Source organism: Peromyscus maniculatus, chromosome 4 (genome assembly GCF_049852395.1).
Source record: "Peromyscus maniculatus bairdii isolate BWxNUB_F1_BW_parent chromosome 4, HU_Pman_BW_mat_3.1, whole genome shotgun sequence".
In the NCBI taxonomy this organism is placed as follows: domain Eukaryota; kingdom Metazoa; phylum Chordata; class Mammalia; order Rodentia; family Cricetidae; genus Peromyscus; species Peromyscus maniculatus.
In genome coordinates this window covers 135,075,056-135,096,533 of record NC_134855.1, presented here as the reverse complement: position 1 = coordinate 135,096,533, position 21,478 = coordinate 135,075,056, and the positions used below count along the sequence as shown (strand labels likewise).

Here is a 21,478-nt window from a genome sequence, read left to right as displayed (position 1 = left end):
TTTTATTTCTTTAACATCTAAGCACATTTTAAAATAGACTCTATCTGTTCAGAGGTTTTCTTGGTCTGGATTGCTTTACTAAGTGTCTGCAGCCATGCACTGGCAGTGTTCCTTAAGCTGCTAAGTAGTGGTGGCTAGGTCCTCCTTTGCTAGCACATGGCCTGGTGGCTGGCTCTGCCCCCTTTGGGTTGGTGAGAATGGAGCCTTATGCCTGCAGATCCTGCTTGGAGCTGGTCTATAGACCCTAGCTCCAGTAAGCGCTTCTACCTACGACCAAGTAGTGTGCTGCCTGCTGCTCCTAAACCCCATTTAAGTGCTCCATAGCAGAGCCTCTTAAAAGAGCCACTGTCTCTGTACACTGAGGATACCTAAGAGACTGCTTTTTCAGAGCCTGTGTGGAAATATGTGGCCCCATATTGGATGCCTTTTTTTTGTCTTTTGGACAGGGTTTCTCTGTGTAGCTTTGGAGACTTTCCTGGAACTCACTTTGTAGCCCAGGCTGGCCTCAAACTCACAGAGATCCACCTGGCTCTGCCTCCCGAGTGCTGGGATTAAAGGTGTGCGCCACCACTGCCCAGCTTGCATGCCATTTGTAACGAGTCTTTGTACCACCAGCTCCCAAATAACAACATGGAGACTTCTTATAAATTATGAAAGCTTGGCCTTAGCCAAGGCTTGTTTCTTTTTTTCTTTTAAATTTTTTATTCATTTTACATACCAACCACAGTTCCCCTTTCCATCTCTCCTCCCACTCCCTCCCCTCCAACCCATCCCCCACCCCACCCCCCATCCACTCCTCCAAAAGGGTAAGGCCTCCCATGGGGAAACAACAAAGCCTGGCACATTCAGTTGAGGCAGGACCAATCCCCCCTCCAAATCAAGGCTGAAGGTCCAAGCTACACAACTGTCTCCCACCTGCAGATGGCCTAGTTTGGTCCCATGCAGCCTCCACAGCTCTTGGTCTACAGTTTGTGAGTCCCCATGAGCTTGGTTCAGTTGTCTCTGTAGATTTCCCCATCATGATCTTGACCCCCCTTGCTCATATAATCCCTCTTCCCTCTCTTCAACTGAACTCCCAGAGCTTGACCTTGGCTGTGGATCTCTGCATCTGCTTCCATCAGTTACTGGATGAAGGTTCTATGTTGATAGGGTAGTCACCAATCTGATTACAGGGGAAGGTCAGTTCAGGCACCCTCTCCACTATTGCTAGTATTCTTAGATGTAGTCATCCTTGTGAGTTCCTGGGAATTTCCCCACCACCAGGTTTCTCCCTAACCCCATAATGACTCCCTCTATCAAGATATCTCTTTCATTGCTCTCCCACTCCACTTAGGCTTGTTTCTAACTAGCTCTTACAACGTAAATTAACCCATTTCAATTTACTCTATGTGCTATTACATGGCTCGTGGCTTTTACCTCTCCTCCTACATGCCTTGCTTCCTCTGTGTCCAGCTAGTGACTCCTCCTTTCTTCTTCCCCCAGACCTCCCTATCTCCAGAAGTCCCGCCTAACTTCTTCCTGCCTCGCTATTGGCCATCCAGCTCTTTATTAAACAAATCACAGTGACACATCTTCACACAGTGTAAAGGAATGTTTGGCAACAGGATGAGAGAGGAACAGAGGGTGAAGACAACACTAACAGTCATTATAGATGTGTATGAAATTGTGGAATAAAGATTGAAAAAGAGGAAACAATTTTGTACGTTGTCAGTAGTTCTCAAATGTTAGGTGGGATTGATGGAGGTCACATGAAAAAAAAAGAGAGCAACAGGCAGCTCCAGAAGTGGAGAACAGTGAGGGAGCCCGTGTGCACACGTGGCGCAGGGAAGTTGAGGATTTTATAGGGCAGAAAGGGGGTCTGGGGGATGGAAGATTCCACCTGTAGGTCAGTTCCCCTACAGTCTCAAAATGGTAGATCCCAGTGGGTTTTGGTATGTGAATAGCCTCATCAGAAACTCCTGCAGGTCTTATCAATCAAGTCAATTTTCCTGTCCAGAGTTTCTCTGTCCAGTGTAAGTGTTGCAGCTCTGGGGGGAAAGGCTTCCCCAGCAGACGTCTCATAGCACCGAGGGGAAAGGTATCCTGGCAGTCAGAAGCCAAGGAATATCACAAAGTCACACTGCACAACAAACCTCACACAAGACATTTATTGGGAAAGACATGAGAGGCATCAGAAAATTGAACTTACATAGGGCTTCTTGGGAGTGGATTTTTCCAGGGTGGGGATTGGTGAGATTTCAAGTCCTGAGCTTGGGGAGAGCCCAGGGATTGGTGGGTTTTTGAGTTCTGGGATTGGTGGGTTTTCAAAACCTGGAAGTGAGCTCGGACTTTTTAACCTTACACCCAGGCTAGTAGCTCCAGCATACCTTCACTAAGTAGTTTTTGTTGTGTTTTTAAAATGGATTTCACTTTGTAACTCTGCCTTAGCCTCTTGAATCCTGGAATTATAGATGTATATCCACATTAATTTCTTGAATATGATGGTTTCATTGTGATTGGAGCATGCCTTTGTTCTGAAGAGAAAAACACTGAAATATTGACGTGAAATCTTATAGTATTTAAAATTTCTTTTAAATGGCTTAGCCAAAAGGAAATGGTTTGGGCCAACAAGATGGCCATCAGTGGGTAAAGGAGGAGCCTGCTGCTAAGTCTGATGACATGAGTTCAAGCTCCAGGATTCACATGTTAGCAGGAGAGAACCACGTTATCCTCTGACCTCTACACACAAACCTTGGCATGCACATGCCTAGATTCACATATACGCACAAGCAAAATAAAATAAAGTAAAATAATTAGAAAAATGAACTTTATTTTATTTATTTATTTATTTATTTATTTATTTATTTATTTATTTATTTATTTATTTATTGGTTTTTCGAGACAGGGTTTCTCTGTGTAGCTTTGCGTCTTTCCTGAAACTCACTTGGTAGCCCAGGCGAAAAATGAACTTTATAAATATTAATCTACCTAGGAGAATATATGAACATACATATAATATTTTATATATCTCTATGTATATGTAGGAGCACACACACACACACACACACATACATATATACATGGGTGTTCATAATATTATTTCAACCTTTCTGTAGATTTGAAATTTTTTCCCAGAAAAAGCTGAGGGCAGAAAGTGAGAGGGCGTGAGGACAACGTGTGTGGCCAATGGTCAGTGGCCAGTAAAGGGTGGGTCTTAGATGAGTATGAGGGACTTTTGCTTACTCAGCACAGCACCCCTAGTGCTTGTGACAGTGGTAATCGACAAAGGAAATGTCTAAACAACCAATCCTTGGGCCAGTGGACGGCTCTGCTGGTAAAGGAGCTTTGTCACCAGACATGGACATGAGTGCAATACCAGATCCCACAGGAAAAAGAGAGAACAGGACCCCCACCATTTGTTCTCTGATCTGTCTATGTGCACGTGCACACACACACACACACACACACACACACACACACACAGAGAGAGAGAGAGAGAGAGAGAGAGAGAGAGAGTAAAAATAATTAAAAAAAATTATTGAGTACATTAGAAACAAAATATGAAAATAGTGTCCAAAACAACATCACAAGATGATTACATGGACAGTTCTTACTATGGCCTGAATATAATAAGGTGATTTTCTTTGATTATGTCTTCCCCATGATTAAAAAAAATGATTTTAAAAATGCTCTAGAAAAACCCCTATGCCTAATTGAGATGATCTTGGTAGTTAATTCTAGGAATAACAGCATCATATGTGGTTACAATCCTGGGATTACTGCAAAAAATTAGTCAAGCTGAGAGTTTCCATTTTGTTATTTTATTTTTTTCAGCGTTGGCCCAAATCAACATCAACAGGCCCCTTGGCAGAAGGATGCTGCTCCCTCTGGTGGTGAGAAGCAGCTGGTCTCCATGAGAGAGGCCACCAGGAAAGAGATGAGGTGTACTTAGTGGTCACACAGATTTCTGGAAACCTTTCTCCTTTTAATTCCTAGTTATATGGAGTCCTTAAGGACCAAATTTCAGGTGAGGTCTTTAAAAAAGATTTATCTTTATTATTTCTTAAATGTACTTGTGTGTTCAGGGGTTATGCTCACATGAGTGCAGATGTCTGTGGAGTCCAGAAGAGGGCATCAAGTCCCTGGAATGAGCCTCCCAGGGTAGGTGCTGGGAAGGGAACTCAGATCCTCTGCAAGAACAGTAAACACTTTTAATAGCCAAGCCGTCCTTCTCCTGCCCCATTTGCTCAGTTTTGTGTGTGTGTTTTTTGTATTGTGCAAACTTTGCTGAGATTGTTCATTGGTTCTGTGTGTGGAAATCTTCAGTTTCCTACATATGGGATGATGTCATCAGGAAATAGAGATGATTTCCCTTCCAACATGACTGCTTTTTTCCCCCCTTGACTAATTGCTCTGGCTATGTCTTCTAGAATTACACTAGCTAGAATGCTATTCACATAATACTAAGGGAGTATTATTGAGTCAAATGAAGTTCACTTTTGTTTTTGTTTTGTTTTTTGTTTGTTTGTTTGTTGTTGTTGTTTCGAGACAGGGTCTCTCTGTGTCGTTTTGGTGCCTATCCTGGATCTCGCTCTGTAGACCAGGCTGGTGTCTCACAGAGATCTGCCTGGCTCTGCCTCCCAAGTGCTGGGATTAAAGGCGTGCGCCACCACTGCCTTGCCAAGACGACTACTTTTAACTCATTTCACATCGATAAAAAATTGTTTTCTGGAAAGGTCCAGCAGATCTTCTCACCATCAGCATTCACTCTGAGGAAAACTGAGGAGACTTATGGTGTTCTTCCTACATTTATTTGCCATCTTTTTTCCTACGAATTGCCTATTCCTGCTCATCTATTACTTAAAAAATGTTTATTTATTTACTCCATGTGTGTGTGCATAAATGTGTGCACACGCATAGGCAAAGATGTCATGGCGCTTGTGTGCAGGTCAGAGGCTAACTTTCAGGAATGGGTTCTCTGCTTCCACCATTTGGGTTCCGGGGATTGAACTCAGGTCTTCAGAGTTGGCAGCAAGTGTCTTTGCCCCCAGGTCATCTCAACTGCTGCCCCTAACCTTTCTTTCTACTGTGCTGTTTGGCTTATTGTGATTTTTGTTGGAGTAGTTTTATCTGTTCAGTGATCTATTGACCATATAATACATTTTTAACACCGGCTGTTCCAGGCACGGTTCTGGGTACTGGAGATGGGTGTGGCAAAGTACTAAACAGATCACATGAACCTCCAACTGGAGAGGTGCACAGAGTCATGGATTGTACGTCAAGAGGAGAAAGCAGGTAGTGAGAGGGGAAGAGACAGCGCTTTATACCTGTGCTCAGAAGGAAGGGATGAGAAAGCTAGCAGCTCAGACAGCTGCCTGGGGTGGAGAACTTGAGGCCAACAGGACAGGAAGGTCTTCACAAACTCTAAGTTAACTCTTTCCCAGAACGCCATGTGCCTTCTGTGGTTGTTCATGGCGTCTTCTATAGGAGGTTATCCTGATGCTGAGATCTTCCGGTCCCGGTTCTGATTTTACACTTAAGACTTTTCTTCCCCTAAATTATAAGAGAATTATCTTACATTCGTTGCTACCATTTTATGCTTTTAATTTTTTTTGTTTGTTTCATTGGGTTTTTTTGAGACAGGGTTTCTCCTCTGTGTAGCCCTGGCTGTCCTGGAACTTGCTCTGTAGACCAGGTTGGCCTCGAACTCACAGAGATCTACCTGCCTGTGCCTCTCGAGTGCTGGGATTAAAGGTGTGCTCCAACACAAACAGCCTGAGATAGATGAGCTCGGGTACTCAAAGGTGGCATTATGCTTTCTTCCAGACAGGTAAGACTGCCAGAGAAGTAAGGTGTTGAGGTATTATGTTATTAGTCATCCAAACTTTTTGTCCATTTTATTTTAAAATTATGTGGTGATACTGTGTTCCCCAATATATTGTGCATGAGGACCAGGAACTAGAGCCTTTTTAATCTTTTAAGCTTTTGAGCAGCAGTTCAGCTGAGATCCATTTGGGTGAGGACTCAAAAGCTTTCAGTTTGACAAAACAAGATCAGCTGAGGAATTGGTGAGGTGAGGTTAGCTGTGGCTTGTTCTGCTTCTCTGATCTTTCAGCATTCACCCTAATAACTGGCACTGGGTTGTTTTAATTAGTAAGACCCTTTAAGATTTGTGCTACCAAATTCTATTTATTTAATTAACTAGTTTGCGTGCATGTGTTTATGTGAGTATGCACATATACCAGGATATGCTTTTAACTTTTAACAGCTTTGTGGAGGTATAATTTACATTTCAAAACCTACCCATTTGGAATACAATCCAGAGATTTGTGTGTATGTATGTGTGTGTGTGTGTGTGTGTGTGTGTGTGTGTGTGTGTGAATGTATACTGTCCCTACAACCCAGTTTTAGAAATACACTTTGATTTTGTTATGTTTAGCTTTGATGTTTCTAAGATGAATTTGAGATTTAAGTGTCAAGTTACAGACCTAATTTTTTTTCTCCATTGGCTTGAAGAAAATTTCCTTCCCCACAGGATAGACTTCCTGTTTCTGGTTTTTCTTCAACAATCACAAACACACAGGGTTTTATTTGGCTCATATAGATTTCAGGATGGGACAATTTCACTGAACAATGCTTTTATTTTATTTTAATAAAGTTTTTCTTTTAAAAATTATCTTTTACTTTTTTGAGATTATTATATAATCATATCACATTTCTTCCCTCCCCTCCCTCCAAACCCCCACATATACCCCTCTTTGCTCTCTTTCAATATAGATTTTTCTTAAATTTAAAAATTACATTTAATTTGTGTGTGTGTGTGTGTGTGTGTGTGTGTGAGAGAGAGAGAGAGAGAGAGAGAGAGAGCGCAATTTGGAGGAGTCATTTCTCTTCTTCCATCAATACGGGTTCTGGGAACCCAACTTAGATCTTGACAGCCAGGGCCTCTACCCACCGACTCATCTCTCGAGCCCTGTTTTATTTGTTTTAAACCAGACAGTCTAGCAGTGATCTGCTGGAGGTGAGTGGACACCACACCTTCTAAGTGGGCATGAAGATGGTACCCACGGTCGTTTGTCTTGGCAGTGCCCATAAATGTCTGTGTTTCAGGGTAATTATTTATTGCACCATTTCACACTTTAAGGGATTTTGGTTTGAGCAACAAGTTTTAGCCACCTTAGTGACAAGTAGCTGAAAAGAGACATTCAGCTCTCCTTATTTATGTTACAAGATCGCCTCCTAGGAGGGGAAATGGGGAAAGAGTCGGCACCGCCCTGCTGCAGAGGTTTGTCTGGAGTTTGCGATTTCAGAAGAGAGAAAACACAGCAGTGCCGGGAAGTCAGCTCAGTGCTCTATTTGGCAGAGAATAAAACTTACTAACCCCCACTCCTTGCATTATTTCAATGAACTTCAGCACAACCTAGCCAGTTACATTTATTTGTGTGTGGATTTGCGGTAGTCCTGTAATCCGAATCCCCTCACAGGGCCGTCCACTGTTCTGCTCATCACCTCACCTTCCACCTCCTCTACCTGTTCAGTGTGACGAGCACAGCTGGCTCCCTTAGAAATCATTTATTGACATCCGTCAAATTATTAATCCCGACACAATTTTATAATTCATGAAATATTTTCCAACATTTTCTTCGAATAAGCAATAGCTCATTGAAGGACCTTTATGTATCATTTACACAAAATACATTTGTTAATTATAATACAAATGTTAGTTGACTGATCCGACTCCCAGGGACTACATATTGAATGGACTAACTGAGGCGCAAGGGTAGAACACAGTGACTTGGCTGAAGTCAGTCGTAGAAAGAAGAGGACAGGAATCAGAGTCAAGCGTTAATTCTGGCCTAGGGCCTTTCACTGGCCTCTCGGCTGCATCATTTCTAAATAAACAAGAAATTTGAGAGCATGCGCACGCAGCGACTGGTCGTCCATCTGCAGTTACCTCACAGAAATGCTGGAGATGGGATGTGGGAAAACAGGTGGTCCAGGAAACACAGCATCGCTCGCTGTCATCAGCCCGGCCTCCGGAGAAAGACTACACTCCCCATAAGGCCTCGGGGCGCGCCCTGCCCCCGCCACGCGGCCTGCATCTCCGCGTCAGTCCACTGGGGGCGATGTGGAGAATCCTCCGCCGCCCCGTAGAAATCTACGCGGCTCCGGGGCCGCTTGCTTCCTGTTTGTCGGACGAGGAGACATGGCGGCAGCGCCGGCAGCGGCTGGAGCCAGCCGGGGTAGACAGTCGGCAGCTACGGCGACGGCGTGGGGCGGCTGGGGAGGCCGGCCGCGGCCCGGTAACATCCTGCTGCAGCTGCGGCAGGGCCAGCTCACCGGTCGGGGCCTGGTCCGGGCGGTGCAGGTACGAGGCCGGCCCGGAGGGGCGGGGCGGGGCGGGCCAGGCTGGAGCTGGCCAGGGGCCGGGAGAGAGGCCTTTCCAGGCCGCTGCGGGACCGGCCAGATCCCCCTTGGCTGGCCGCGGGGCTGTCCCGTGTGCCTCCCGGACGCTGTCAGCCGCCTTGGGACGATGGGCAGAGGCTGCCTGGGAGGCCTGCAGGTCTGGGCCGAGTAGGGTCGGGCTGCCTGGGGTATTGATGGCGCGTAGGAGCCCTGGGCCGAGTTTCTAGATCCTCATTTCCCTGCGCCACGTCTGCACGTTTGGGGGACCTTGGCGAGTTGGCTTCATCTTCTACTGGCCTCGCGTTTGCCCCTTGTGAGCCAGACGGGGTCCTCCTCGCTGCAGCCCCCCCAAACGGTTCGCAAGCCTATCATAAATGTCATCTTCTCAGAGAGGCCTTAACGTGCCTCCTCCTCTGCTAAAGTAGGCCCCCATTGTTATTCTGTCAAACCCCCCAGCTCGTTTTCGGTTGCGTTATTTTCTTAGCCTGTAATTGCATATTTCTTTGTTGTCTGCCCTTTTCACGCCTGTCTCCCACATTAGGCTGAGCTCCAACGAGCGCAGAGACTGTTTTGCTAGTGTAGGGCGACGTGCTTTGGAGGAAGAACTTTAGTCAAGCCCAAGTTCAAAGCCCCACTCTCCTTCTTGCTTGGGCAAGTTACCTTTCGGTGACTTAGTTTCCTCATTTAAGTCACATTTTAAGGTTATTGTTAAATTCAAAGGAGATAGTGGTGTGACGTGTTCGTGCATTTCAGGTGCATATAAGGGCTGGAGGGTAATCAGTGAATGTTCTATTTAATGCCTAGCTTATTACAGCAATTGGTGTCCAATACATGGTGTGTGTGTGTGTATGTGTGTGTGTGTGTGTGTGTGTGTGTGTGTGCTTGTAGGTTAGTGTAGGGCACTACCTTAGAATAAAGCAGGATGGATGACTCGTCTCACATTTTCCTCATTCTCCTAGGTGATTCCAGAACTTACTTTGAGAACATTAGCATAGCCGGGCCCACACCTTCAATCCCAGCACTTGGGGGGCAGAGGCAGGCTGATCTCTGGGAGTTCCAGGGCAGCCTGGTCTACAAAGCAAATTTCAGCACAACCAAGGCTGTTACACAGAGAAAACCTGTTTCGAAAAACAAGACGAAAGAGAGAAAGAGAGAGAGAGAGAGAGAGAGAGAGAGAGAGAGAGAGAGAGAGAGAGAGAGAGAAGAACACATTAGCTTAATTTAAAGATAGCTTTTGCATATGGTTTTGGGAATACAAAGAAACCAGTAAGTGTTGAATTGGAGAGGGATGGGAATTAGGTGCATGGATGAGGGAATGGATGTGAGATTTTTTTCAGTGTACCATTACATATTTGAAGTTAATTTTGAGCCATTTGAATATTACCTAAAGGACTAAAAGGGTGAAGGTGAGATGGTCTGTATTTGCAGAGGGTTGCAGATGAAGGAGCACTTTTGGGTAGCTATATTTTCCTACAGAAACTGTAGATGAGCATCTTTTCTTCATTGCATTTTTCTGCATCTGCCTTAAGAAGATCTGAGAAATACTTGCTCTCTCCATTAAGCAAGGATATGTGATTGAGTTGAGTATGTAGGGCAGGCAGAAAGGGGACTAACCTTTAATGATTACATATATTGGAACAATCAGTGTGCAAGGTGTTCATGTTTTTATTTTGAATGTGAGTTTACTTTTGAGACAGGCTATCACTACATAGATCTGACTGGCCTAGAACTTACTATATAGACTAGACTAGCCTTGCACTTGAGGCAATCCTCCTGCCTCTGCATTCTTCATGCTGGGATTACAGTTGTGTTCCACCACACCCAGCAATTTTCAATATTTTGAGCCATGTGTTGAACTCATTTCTTTTTTAACAGGGTTTCTCTGTGTAGCTTTGTGCCTTTCCTGGAACTCACCCTGTAGCCCAGGCTAGCCTCGAACTCATAGAGATCCGCCTGCCTCTGCCTCCCGAGCGCTGGGATTAAAGGCGTGTGCCACCACCATTGCCTGGCTTGAACTCATTTCTTAACACAAATGAGGAAATGGAAGTTCAGAAAGGTTAGGCAGTGTGATTCTAAACACCTCTCCAGATAATCTGTGTTTTAAAGAGAGCGAGCGAGCCATAGAAATGTTTTAAAATGCTGAATGAGGCAGTTTAGGAAAATAATTTGTTTTCAATGCTGAAATGCTAGGTAGGAATGCTAGAAAACTATGTTAGAAGGCTGCTGGAATATTCTTGGAGCCTGTTTTGGCTGGTCATTGTGGTCTCCACTATTACTCTGTTGATGCCCAAAGTTTGTTTTGATCACATTGCTTTCTTAACCTGTAATTGCATATTTCTTTGATAGCTTTATACAGGTGTGGGAGCTATTTCAGAGGTTGACTTAGGAATTCCTGTCTCCCAAATAGCAGTGATAATGAAGTGGAGACCTTTACATTTCATAGTTTCCTTTCTTAGTAGAGTTCTTCAGTTTTTTCCCTTGCTATGCTCTCCCTACCCCCTCTCGTGCTATGCAGAATTCATTATTTGCTCACCCATATTTCCTTAGTACAGCACACATATTGGCTACAGCATATGGCACAGTAGGAAAGTACCAGGTTTTAAAAAAACTTTTTTTGAGGGGGGGTGGTGGGATGGGGAAGAAAACAGATTCATTAAGTATACTGTAAGGGCCACAGGCTGGACAGTAACATGAGCATCACCTGCCTAAAAATATCTTTTGAAATAAAAAAAGCACAGTAGCTGATCATCACAACTGTTTGAAGCTATACAGTTCAGTAGTGTTCCCTGTTCTCACACCCAGTCTCTAGAACTTTTCAGCTTGCAAACCTGAAACTGTATCCCTGTGCCCCTCCCCAGCCTCCATAGCCACCTTCTACTTTCTCTTGCCGGGAGTTTGACAGGTGCCCTGAAGGTTCATCTGAGAAGAATTTCCATATGGTAGACTTTCCCTGGAAAAGACTGGATTTGGAGTAAGATGGGTCTTAATTGAATCCTAGTTCCGACCTTTTTTAGCCAGTGCCCTTAGCCTAAGTTAATCTCTTCAAATCTGTTTCATTATTTCTAAAATGGTAGTAATGACATCTGTCCCGTAAGGTTGTTATGAGAATCAGGTGAAACAGTAGGTCAGAAAGTTTAGCCAGTGTGCTACATACACATATTTATTTGATAAATAGTTGCTCTTGCCTAGCAGTAATTAGACTGGACTTTTTGAGAGTGTCTTATTTTCTTTGTATCTGCAGAGCCTGAAACCATGCCAAGCACTTGATAGGAAGGACTCAGGATACTGAATTGAAATAGTGTATCCCCAGTCTGTATCTGTTTGTAGTCACTCTACAGTAACCTCATAGCTTTAAAGAGTTCCAGAGTCAGGTCACCTGTGATTTGAAATCTGGCATGGGTACATACTTGCTTTATGTCTTTAGGAAAGTTACTTAAGATCTGTTGCTTTTTTCTTTGTTTGTTTTGTCGAGACAGGGTCTCACTAAGTAGCCTTGGCTGTCCTGCAACTCACTCTGTAGACCAGGCTGGCCTTGAACTCAGAGAGATCTACCCTACCTTTGCCTCCAGAGTACATGCACCACCACTGCTGAGGACCTAACCTCTTAAGATTATGGTGAGGAAAACGAGGTTTTACATAGAAAACATTGAAAAAAGTAAAGTATGATGAGTGTGCAGATACATTAGGTTTAATTATTATTATTTTAACAAATGCTCTATATTCTGATGGGCTCGTAAGTCTGCATTTCCATTCCTGACCTTTTTTTTTTTTTTTAAGTTCCACATGGGCAGGTATTTCCAACCACCTGCCCTGAATCTCTGTGTAGATAACTAATGGGCAACTCAAATTTAATATGTAGGAAATCAGAATCTTGGCTCTTTTTCCATCAAACCCCATCCTCCCTCAGTTTCCCCTCTCGATAAGTGAGACACAAGAGCAGCCTGGGAGAGGACGTAGGTCACAGGACTTGAGTGGGCTGGTTCTAGTCGGGTTTTCATTTGCCTCATTTTCTTCCAGACCTTTTGTCTGTCCTCTGTCAAGGTAATGCATATGCCAAGGTGCTTTGCAGTTTATTCACGCCTTCATACTCAGCTGCACATTTGATCTTCAAAGAAAACTGGGTCTTAAAATCCTCTGCCTGCAGCTCCCCAGCTGCTTCTCATTGCAGTCGGAGTAAACCTGCTCCCTGTCTGACGAGGGGACAGGATCCTGCAGGGCCAATAGAGTTGAGGGGAGAGAGACTGGATACACTGGGCACTAGAACGATGAATCTGTTCTGCAGATATTCTGCAGCTCGGCAGTTGGGGAGTCTGGGTTATGGGGTCCCTTCTGTTTCCCAAATGCTGTTACTTTGTGACCACTCTAGAGTTCGCCTGTCTTTACTTTCACCTTTCTTAGACTCCCCTCCCTTCTACCCTCTCTCCATTTCTATGTGCTACTAAGACTCAAACTTAAACACTCTCCCACACTGCCCTCCTCTTAGTTTTTTTTCTCTCCTGTCGGTACTGTTTGTTTTAGTCTTTCTCTAGTTAGAGTTGACACTTAGGAATTTAAGTCAAGAAAAACCTCTCTTTTCTGCTAGGGGCAGTGTGATACTGAGAAAACATGGAACCAGGTGTAGTGGTATTGGAAGCTGGGAACCCCAGCACTTGGGAAGCAGGGGCAGGACTGCTAACAAGCTCAAAGGCCAGCTTGGTCTACATAGTGAGTTCTAGGCCAGCCAAGATTATGTAGAGAGATCCTGACTCAAAGCTGGACAGCTTCCTCTGAGACAGGTCGGGTAGAGAGAGGGAGAGAGAGAAAGAGGAAGAAAGAACAAACCTCCTGGATAAGTAAGGCTCAGAAACGTATGTAAATACTATTAATCTCAATAGCATTTGTACCCACAAACCCTAAGATGTACTCCAATTGTGTTGAAACCACAAAAACACCATTGCAAAGGATACAAATATTCCGTGGTTGATACTCCTTATCAGACTACCCTAGCAAGATATTTAATCTTCATTAATTATCTTTTGAAATGTCTGTTTGCCTGCACTTAGCTATTTTGAGATAGTAGCTATTTTATGTTTAGGATCAAACAAAGAAGATATATATTTGTTTTCACAGAAATCAACTTTTAATTATTTTAAAAGGAAGGCAGTAAAGACAATCAGTGAAAATTGTGAATGCCTGGAAATGTCACATAGACTAAATAGGCTGACAGCTTAGGGAACATGATGTAAGAGATTATCGCTCCTGTAAACTGTCAAACCACAAGTGCTTGAAAAGAAAACCCCATACGACACCTGCCAGTCACTCAGCTGTAAAGATGACTGGATAGTAGCTCTTTCATCACAGGGCTCAGCTACTTGCAAGGAAAACAAACTGGAAATGATTATTTTTATTTACTATATTTGAGACAAGATCTCTCTCTGTAGCCCAGGCTGGCCTGGATCTTACTATGTTGTCCCAGATGGCCTCTAACTCGTGGCATGTCTCCTGCCTCAGTCTCCAAAGTGCTAGGATTAATTATAGGTATAAACTACCATGCCTGGCTTTACATATTATTTTAAATAAGTGTCTTGTAAGCCAATGTATAAGTAGTAAAATTCCTTCTGAGGCATCTGGACTGTGGCTGGATATCTGGGTATCCACGGTATCATGAGGCTTAGTCTAGAGAACAGCAATTCCCTGCCCCACTCTTCCCTCGGCCTGCCATTCTCCCAAGGCAGCCATTGTCCATGATGTAGCTATTACTTTCACAAGAGAAGGACCCAAGAAGCCAGAGCGCCATTATTTCTAACTAACTTGTTTATAACGCTGTTTCTTCACGTTCAGTTGATCATACCTATTTTCTTCCTCATGTAAAAGATTAGAGTCTGTGTGTCACTTGTCTCTATTCTCCCAGTGTCACAGTTTTGGTTGTTGATGTAAAGTAGTTGCATTCTGTTGCTGATGTAATTACTGTGGAGCACCTCATAAAGACATGTCACACACTACACGGAGTCTTCTGAAGCTTTCCCAGCACAGAGCTGCATCCTTTCACGTTTGCTTTCTCCATCTGGATACTTGGACCCCAAACTCTAAAACTGCTTTTTTTGTTTGGCTTTTTAAGTTTTCCAATCTCCTCTTCTTCACTGGAGTTTGGATTGGTATCTTTACAGCTGGATTCTTGGAACTTCCCTTTGTCAAATTCAGGTCATTTAACTCTTGTTTTTTAATGACTTTCCTGTGTTTTAGACCTTGTTTTCTATCTCTGTCTGCCTCTCCTGGGAACATATTCTGTAGTAGACTCCCAGGAAAGTATGCGAAAGGTAATTTTTTTTCATGTTTACACATTTGAAAACATCTTTAATACTTGTATATCAGGTCTAACTCTTGGAGCAGGTACATTCTTTTAAACCACATTTTGTTTTTTTTGCTCACTCTTGAAGATGGTGAAGCTGTAGTCTGTCCATCCTTGTTTGGCTTGTCAACTCTGTCAGTGGACCACAGTTAAGACATTTTAATTTTGAGAAGTATTGGGATCCTTCCAGTTTGGGATCTGTTATGAATGATGCCGATATGAACATTTGTTCATGTCTTTGGTATGCATTTGTACAACCTGCAGGGTATATGCTGAGAATTGCTGGGGTGTGAGATATGCATAGACTGGCATCAGTATCCATCTCTAGAGTTTCTCAAGTGCTTGCACTAATTTCCACTCTCCTCAGCAGTGTCTGTTAATGTCATGTTCTCACCACCTAGAGCTTTGTGTCAGTCTTCTTCACTTAGGGTCTTCTTTTTCCCTTGGATGTTTAATGGTACAATCACTGTGGGTTTAATTTATGGTGAGTTAATGAAATTAAACTCCCTTTCAGAAGCTTCTTGGCAATTTGGACATCCCCTTTTGTGACTTGCCTGTTCAAATATTTTGTACATTTTTGTTATTTTCTTTTAAAAATGATTTTATGTGTATGGGCGTTTTGCTTGTATGTGTATCTCTATGTATCCTGTACATACCTGGTGCCTGAGGACACCAGAAGAGGGCCTCAGATCCCTTGGAACTGGCATTACAGATGGTTGTAAGCCACCATGTGGGTGTTGGCAATTGAACCTGGGTCCTCTGGAAACTCACCACTGCTCTTAACCACTGAGCCATCTCTCCAGGCCTTGGTTTTCATCTTTGTAACCTAACTGGAAGTCTTTGACATCATTTTTTTTTAAAATAGTGTCTCACTGGCTAACCTGGAATTCCATCTGTAAACCAGGCTAGCCTCAAACTCACAGAGAGATCCACCTGCCTCTGTCTCCTGAGTACTGGAATTAAAGGTATGTGCCACGACATCCAGCTGGATATATGCACCTTTTGTAGTGATGTTTTGCAGATATTTTCTCTTGTTCTGTAACTCTTTTTTAATCTATAAAGATCTTTTTGATGAGCCAGGCATAGAGGAGACAGAGGCAGCAAGATCTTTGAGTTCAAGGCCAGCCTGGTGTGCATAGTTTCAGATAGACCGTATCTCACAAAACAGCAAAAACATCTGGTGAACATAAATGCTTAGTTTTATTATAGTTTTGTTCTATCACTTAAGTGGTTCTTGCTGTTTAAGAATCTGCCTGTTCTCAAGGGCTGAAAACTCTTGAGTATCTAGTGAAGTGGTAAGGATTTGCTTTGGGATTTAGCTCTGCATCCCACTGAGACTGGCACATTTGTGCTGGTAAGGTACTTATCTCTGGACATGTTCTTCATTTACTTTGAGGCAAGTGTTGCCAGGTAGCCTGTGCTAGCCTTGAACTCATGGCAGTCCTCTTGCTTCAGCCTTTCGAGTGCAGAGATCAGCAGCACGTGTCATCAGCCTGGCTGGCTGGAGGTACTCTTTGATTTGAGTTTTTGGTTTTTTTTTTAAAGATTTATTTATTTACTATGGATACAGCGTTCTGCCTACATGCCTGCTTGCAGGCCAGAAGAGGGCACCAGATCTCATTACAGATGGTTGTGAGCCACCATGTGGTTGCTGGGAATTGAACTCAGGACCTCTGGAAGAGCAGCCAGTGCTCTTAACCACTGAGCCATCTCTCCAGCCCTTTTTGAGTTTCTTGTTGATAAGTTACACCACCTTTCTTCTGGTGTGTGCCTTTACATCATGTATTATTTCCCAGTCTGTTACGGTCAGCCTTTCTGAAATGTTTCTCTGGGAGGCAGCAAAATAAACTTTGTTTTAAATGGAGTATTTATTACCTTTACTATAATAACTCACATTTGGGGATTTAAATATATTTATTTAATCCAATACTTGCTTTTCAAATGTCATATCAGTTCTGTGTCCCTTTTGGGCCCCTTATTATTTATTTGTGTGTTTGTCTGTGTGTACATGCACATGTGTGTGTTTGTGGGGGTTGGTGCAGTTGCATGGATGCATAGTGTGTATGTGTGAGTCAGAGGGCAGCCTGGAGTGTCAGTCCTCAGATGCCGTCCCTTTTTGTTTGAGGCATGGCCTCTCATTGGCTTGACCTTCACCGCATACATAGCCAGGCTAGCTGGCCTATGAGCTTCTAGGGATCTGTCTTACCTCTCTCACCTCTGCCATTGCTGAGTTACAGGTGTATTCCAAACACACCCAGCTTTTTGGTGAGTTCTAGGGGTCTAATCTCAGATTCTCACACTTGGGAGGCAAGAGCTTTACAGACTGAGGCATCTCCCCAGTCCTTGATGTTTCTTTTAAAATACAATTTTATCAAGACTTAAAACAACCAACCAAACCCATGCTTGTAATCCCAGTACTTGGGAGGTGGAAGTAGGGGATCAGGAATTTGAGGCTGGCCTGGGCTCCAGTAGATACTGTCTTAAAAAAAAACAAAACAAAATTACCAATTTTAAGTTTCCATTTCAGTGATTTTTTTTTAAAGTGAATTATAGGGCTGGAGAGATGGCTCAGTGGTTCAGGGCATTGGGTGTTCAGGAGATGGGTTCAGTTCCCAATACCCACATGGTAGTTTCCAGCCATCTGTACCTAACTCCAGTTCCAGGGGATCTGAAACCCTCTGCAGACCTCTGCAGGCACATATGTGGTGCACATACATGCAGGAAAACACCCATACACATAAAAATAACATAAATAAATGTAAAAAAAATACATTTATAAAATCATGCGACTATCACCAGAATAGTTTTAGGGCATTCCTGTCACTTTAAAAAGTTCACTAATGTCTGTTTGTAGCTAGAGTTTTCCTGCCTTGCCCACAGTCAGGACAAATCTTTGTCACCCGCCAGTCCCACAGCCACCCAGACCCAACCAAGTAAACACAGAGACTTATATTGCTTCAAACTGTATGGCCGTGGCAGACTTCTTGCTAACTGTTCTTATAGCTTAAATTAATCCATTTCCACAAATTGATACCCTGCCACGCGGCTCGTGGCTTACCGGCATCTTCACAGGCTGCTTGTCCTGGCAGTGACGCCTTCTGCCTTCCTCTTCTTTTATTTCTCCTCTCTGTTAGTCCCGCCTATAGTTCCTGCCTAGCCATGGCCAATCAGGTTTTATTTATTGACCAATCAGAGCAACTTGACATACAGACAAGTGCAGATCATCTCAGACACCTGCACTCAGGCCCATGGTCCTAATCATCCTCTATGCAGACCTGCTGGGTAAAGCCACAAGGAACCCAAGAACGGGCTCCCACAGGACATACAGAACATCCCACAGCATCTGTTATTTATTTAGTTTTCATAACAGGTTTATTGAAGTGTTGATTGACTATTGCACACACACCCCATTTAAGTATGCAAGTCAGTAGCTGTTTATACAAAGTTACAGTTACCACAACCAACTTTAGAACATTTCCTGGGAAAGAAAACAAAAACAAACAAACAAACAAAAAACAAAACAAAACTTGATTGAAGCACGGAGGTAGCATTGCATTCCCTTAATCCTAGTACTTGGTAGGTAAAAGCAGGAAGATCAGATTTCAAGGCCATCCTTAGCTACGTAGTGAGTTTGTGGTAATGATGGGTTACATGGGATTAAGTCTCAGACTGAAACCCAAACCAACCCTGTACCTGTAGTAGTTACTTCCCAATTGATATCTCTGGCCCTTGGCAACAGCTAATCTTGTTTTCTATCTCTATGGATTGACTTGTTCTGTGTAGTAGGAGCTGTTTGAAGTTCAGTCGCTTTTTCCTGTGTCCTGTAGAGTATCTGGTAATCTCCCATGCGAAGCAGGAACCTGAAGGACCATTTCACCGTGTTCAGGCAAAATTCAGTGGTCCTTTTCCTATGGGTACTGTATGTCCAGTTTATACAACATATTATTAAGTAGTCTAGGCAAGAGCAGTTTCTTGCCAAAATGGCTATTTTTGCCATAAAGAAAGCAAACTCCATATGGAGTTTCTTTGATGCCCATCATCCTCTTTGAAGTAATTGGTACTGCCAGGAGCAGATGTGTCTCATCATCTAGAAAAGTCTAAGTTTTTAAACATTTTAAATCCCAAATTCTGTATGTCTTTGAAGTGTTTGAAGATTACTTACCTAATTGAAATATATCTATGTATACCTAAAAAACTTAACTAACATGACTATAAGTTTGATGATCATAAATGACTATTCTGTATTTTTAATTATGTATTACAATTTTTAATGAGTTGCATAAACATAATACCTTAAACAAGAATAGAAATACATACACAGTATAACAAAATTAGCTTTAAATTTATATCAATAAGCCAAAATCCATAGCAACGTAAAACATTTCAAACAAGTTGTTGCTCTTTAAAAGTAGATTCAATAATCTACCCTTTAATCCTGTCATATCTATATCATATCCTTTTTTTTTCTTTTGGAAAGAGATTGACTATAACCAATAACAATTTGTAATCAACCTCTAAACAAAGACAGACATCCATAATCCATTTTTTGGGAATGTGGGCATAGTTTTCTAGGCTACTGGTAGTCTTATGGGAATGCAAAGAAAATTTTAGGATTATGGTCAAGCCCTGACTGGAGTAGTCTTTGAGACTGTATTGTGTGAGCCAGTTGCATTGAAGCTGTTGTGGGTGTTGGATTATCTGGAGACCTCTCAGGGGGTCTTCCTTGATGGAACCATATTAACCTGGAAGGAACCCACAGCTTCTCATCTTCTGTAGAAAGAAAAGCAGAACCTCTTTTCCAAAGCAACATATCCTTAGAGATAAATTTTAAAGTCAAGATACTTTATATATATATATATATATATATATATATATATATATATATATATATATATGTATATATATATATATATATATATATTGGTTTAACTCAGTAGCTTTTACAATCAAATGTCTCTTACCAGTTAAAAATCTCAAAGACAACATAATGCAGACTCTCTGTGTAATTTCCATCTTTACATGGCTTATTATATTTTTTACATATTGTTTGATTTTTTTAATGTTTTTATGACTAAATCCTTTCTCTTTCTCTCTCAAGCCTACATACCTTTTTACATTGTAAACCGTTTAGAGTTTTATTCCATCTGAATCTGTCTTAATTGTGAATCTGTAATCATTTTTTCACCATTGATTTAAACTGCAGTATGTGGCTGGGACCAAAGCAGTAGCAGCACTGGCTGTTGGCCCCATCCCATTAGGTTTTTTAACATGATGCAGGTACCAATGAGTCATGCTTATCTTTCCAATTCTGGGAAGCAGTATTAAATAGTATGCCTGTGTTTTTAAGCCTGTGACTGTGCTCCCAAGCCAGCAGGCAGTGGCTGGGAGAAGTCTCTCTGTTTTTCTGCCTGTCCTGTCAAGAAACCTCAGGAGTCTGCCATGTTGACGCTGAAGCACACTGTGGCCAGGGGATGCATCTCTGTACTGTGGCTCACCATGAGCAATATGAATTAGGAAGCTGCTCTTGGCTTCATTTTAGAACCATTTTTTTTTTTTTAAAGCTTTTTCAGGTTTTTGGATAGAGATTCTTGCCCCACATTGGGTGCCAAAATGTAGCCATAATTTTCTCTGGTCTCACCCAGCCCCACAATCCCATGTTTCTCCCATCCCGCCTGGCCTTGCGATCCTGCAGCTGCTTATAAAACAATCACTCAGAGGCTTATATTAATTACCAACTGTATGGCCTATGGCAGGCTTCTTGCTAGCTAGCTCTTTCATCTTAAATTAACCCATTTCTGTTAATCTATGTTGCCATGTGTTCTGTGGCTTTACCTGTGTCCCATTACATGTTGCTCCTTGGACAGCGGTTTGGTGTCGTCCCCCCCCCCCCCCATCTCCTTTCTCCTCTCACTATCTCTCTTGGATTTTCCCACCTGGCTCCATCCTGCCCTGCCATAGGCCGATGCAGCTTTATTTATCAACCAATCAGAGCAACACATATTCACAGCGTACGGAAAAACATCTCACAGCAATTCCGTATATTTTTTATATTAAATAGAATCAAATAAAATGTGGTCTTTTGTGTGTGGTTTCTTTCATTTAGAAAAATGAGCCTCAAGATTTATCTGTGTTATATGTATTATTTCTGGCCAAATAATATTCCATCGTACAAATGTCCTATAATTTATTTTGTCTGTTCAGCAGTTGATGGACACCTGAGGTTCTATTTTTGCGTATGGAAATTAATGTTTGTCATGAGCCTTTGTGTGCAAGGCTTTTGTGAACATTGGCCTAGGAAGAGAATTGCTGGGTCATATGATAATTCTGGAGAGAGAGAGAGAGTGTGTTGGGTCATAAGATAATTCTGGGGGAGTGCTGTGGGATGGTCTGTATGTCAAATCTGTTGCTCTGATTGGTCAATAAATAAAACACTGATGGCCAGGCAGGAAGTATAGGCGGGACTAACAGAGAAGAGAATTAAGGGAACAGGAAGGGAAAGGGAGTCACTGCCAGCCACCGCCATGACAAACAGCATGTGAAGACACCGGTAAGCCACGAGCCACGTGGCAAGGTATAGATTTATAGAAATGGATTAATTTAAGCTATAAGAACAGTTAGCAAGAAGCCTGCCACAGCCATATAGTTTGTAAGCAACATAAGTCTCTGTGTTTACTTGGTTGGGTCTGAGCGGCTGTGGGACTAGCGGGTGACAGAGATTTGTCCTGACTGTGGGCAAGGCAGGAAAACTCTAGCTACAGGGGAGAG

At 42.7% G+C, this 21,478-nt stretch overlaps 1 protein-coding gene across 2 annotated transcripts in view; it reads left to right on the top strand.

Moving 5' to 3' along the window:
* Positions 1-8,018: 8,018 nt before the first annotated feature.
* The window catches only part of Trpc4ap (transient receptor potential cation channel subfamily C member 4 associated protein), a 73,537-nt gene continuing 60,077 nt past the window's right edge, over positions 8,019-21,478 (top strand). Inside the window, exon 1 of one of the 2 annotated variants that reach the window (XM_006988254.4) lies at positions 8,019-8,347. In XM_006988254.4, coding sequence (XP_006988316.1) covers positions 8,186-8,347 — 162 coding nt within the window. In that variant the 5' untranslated portion in view covers positions 8,019-8,185. Of the gene's footprint in view, positions 8,348-8,375; positions 8,543-21,478 lie in introns of those variants that run through there. The other variant, XM_042276585.2, reaches the window with a different exon arrangement.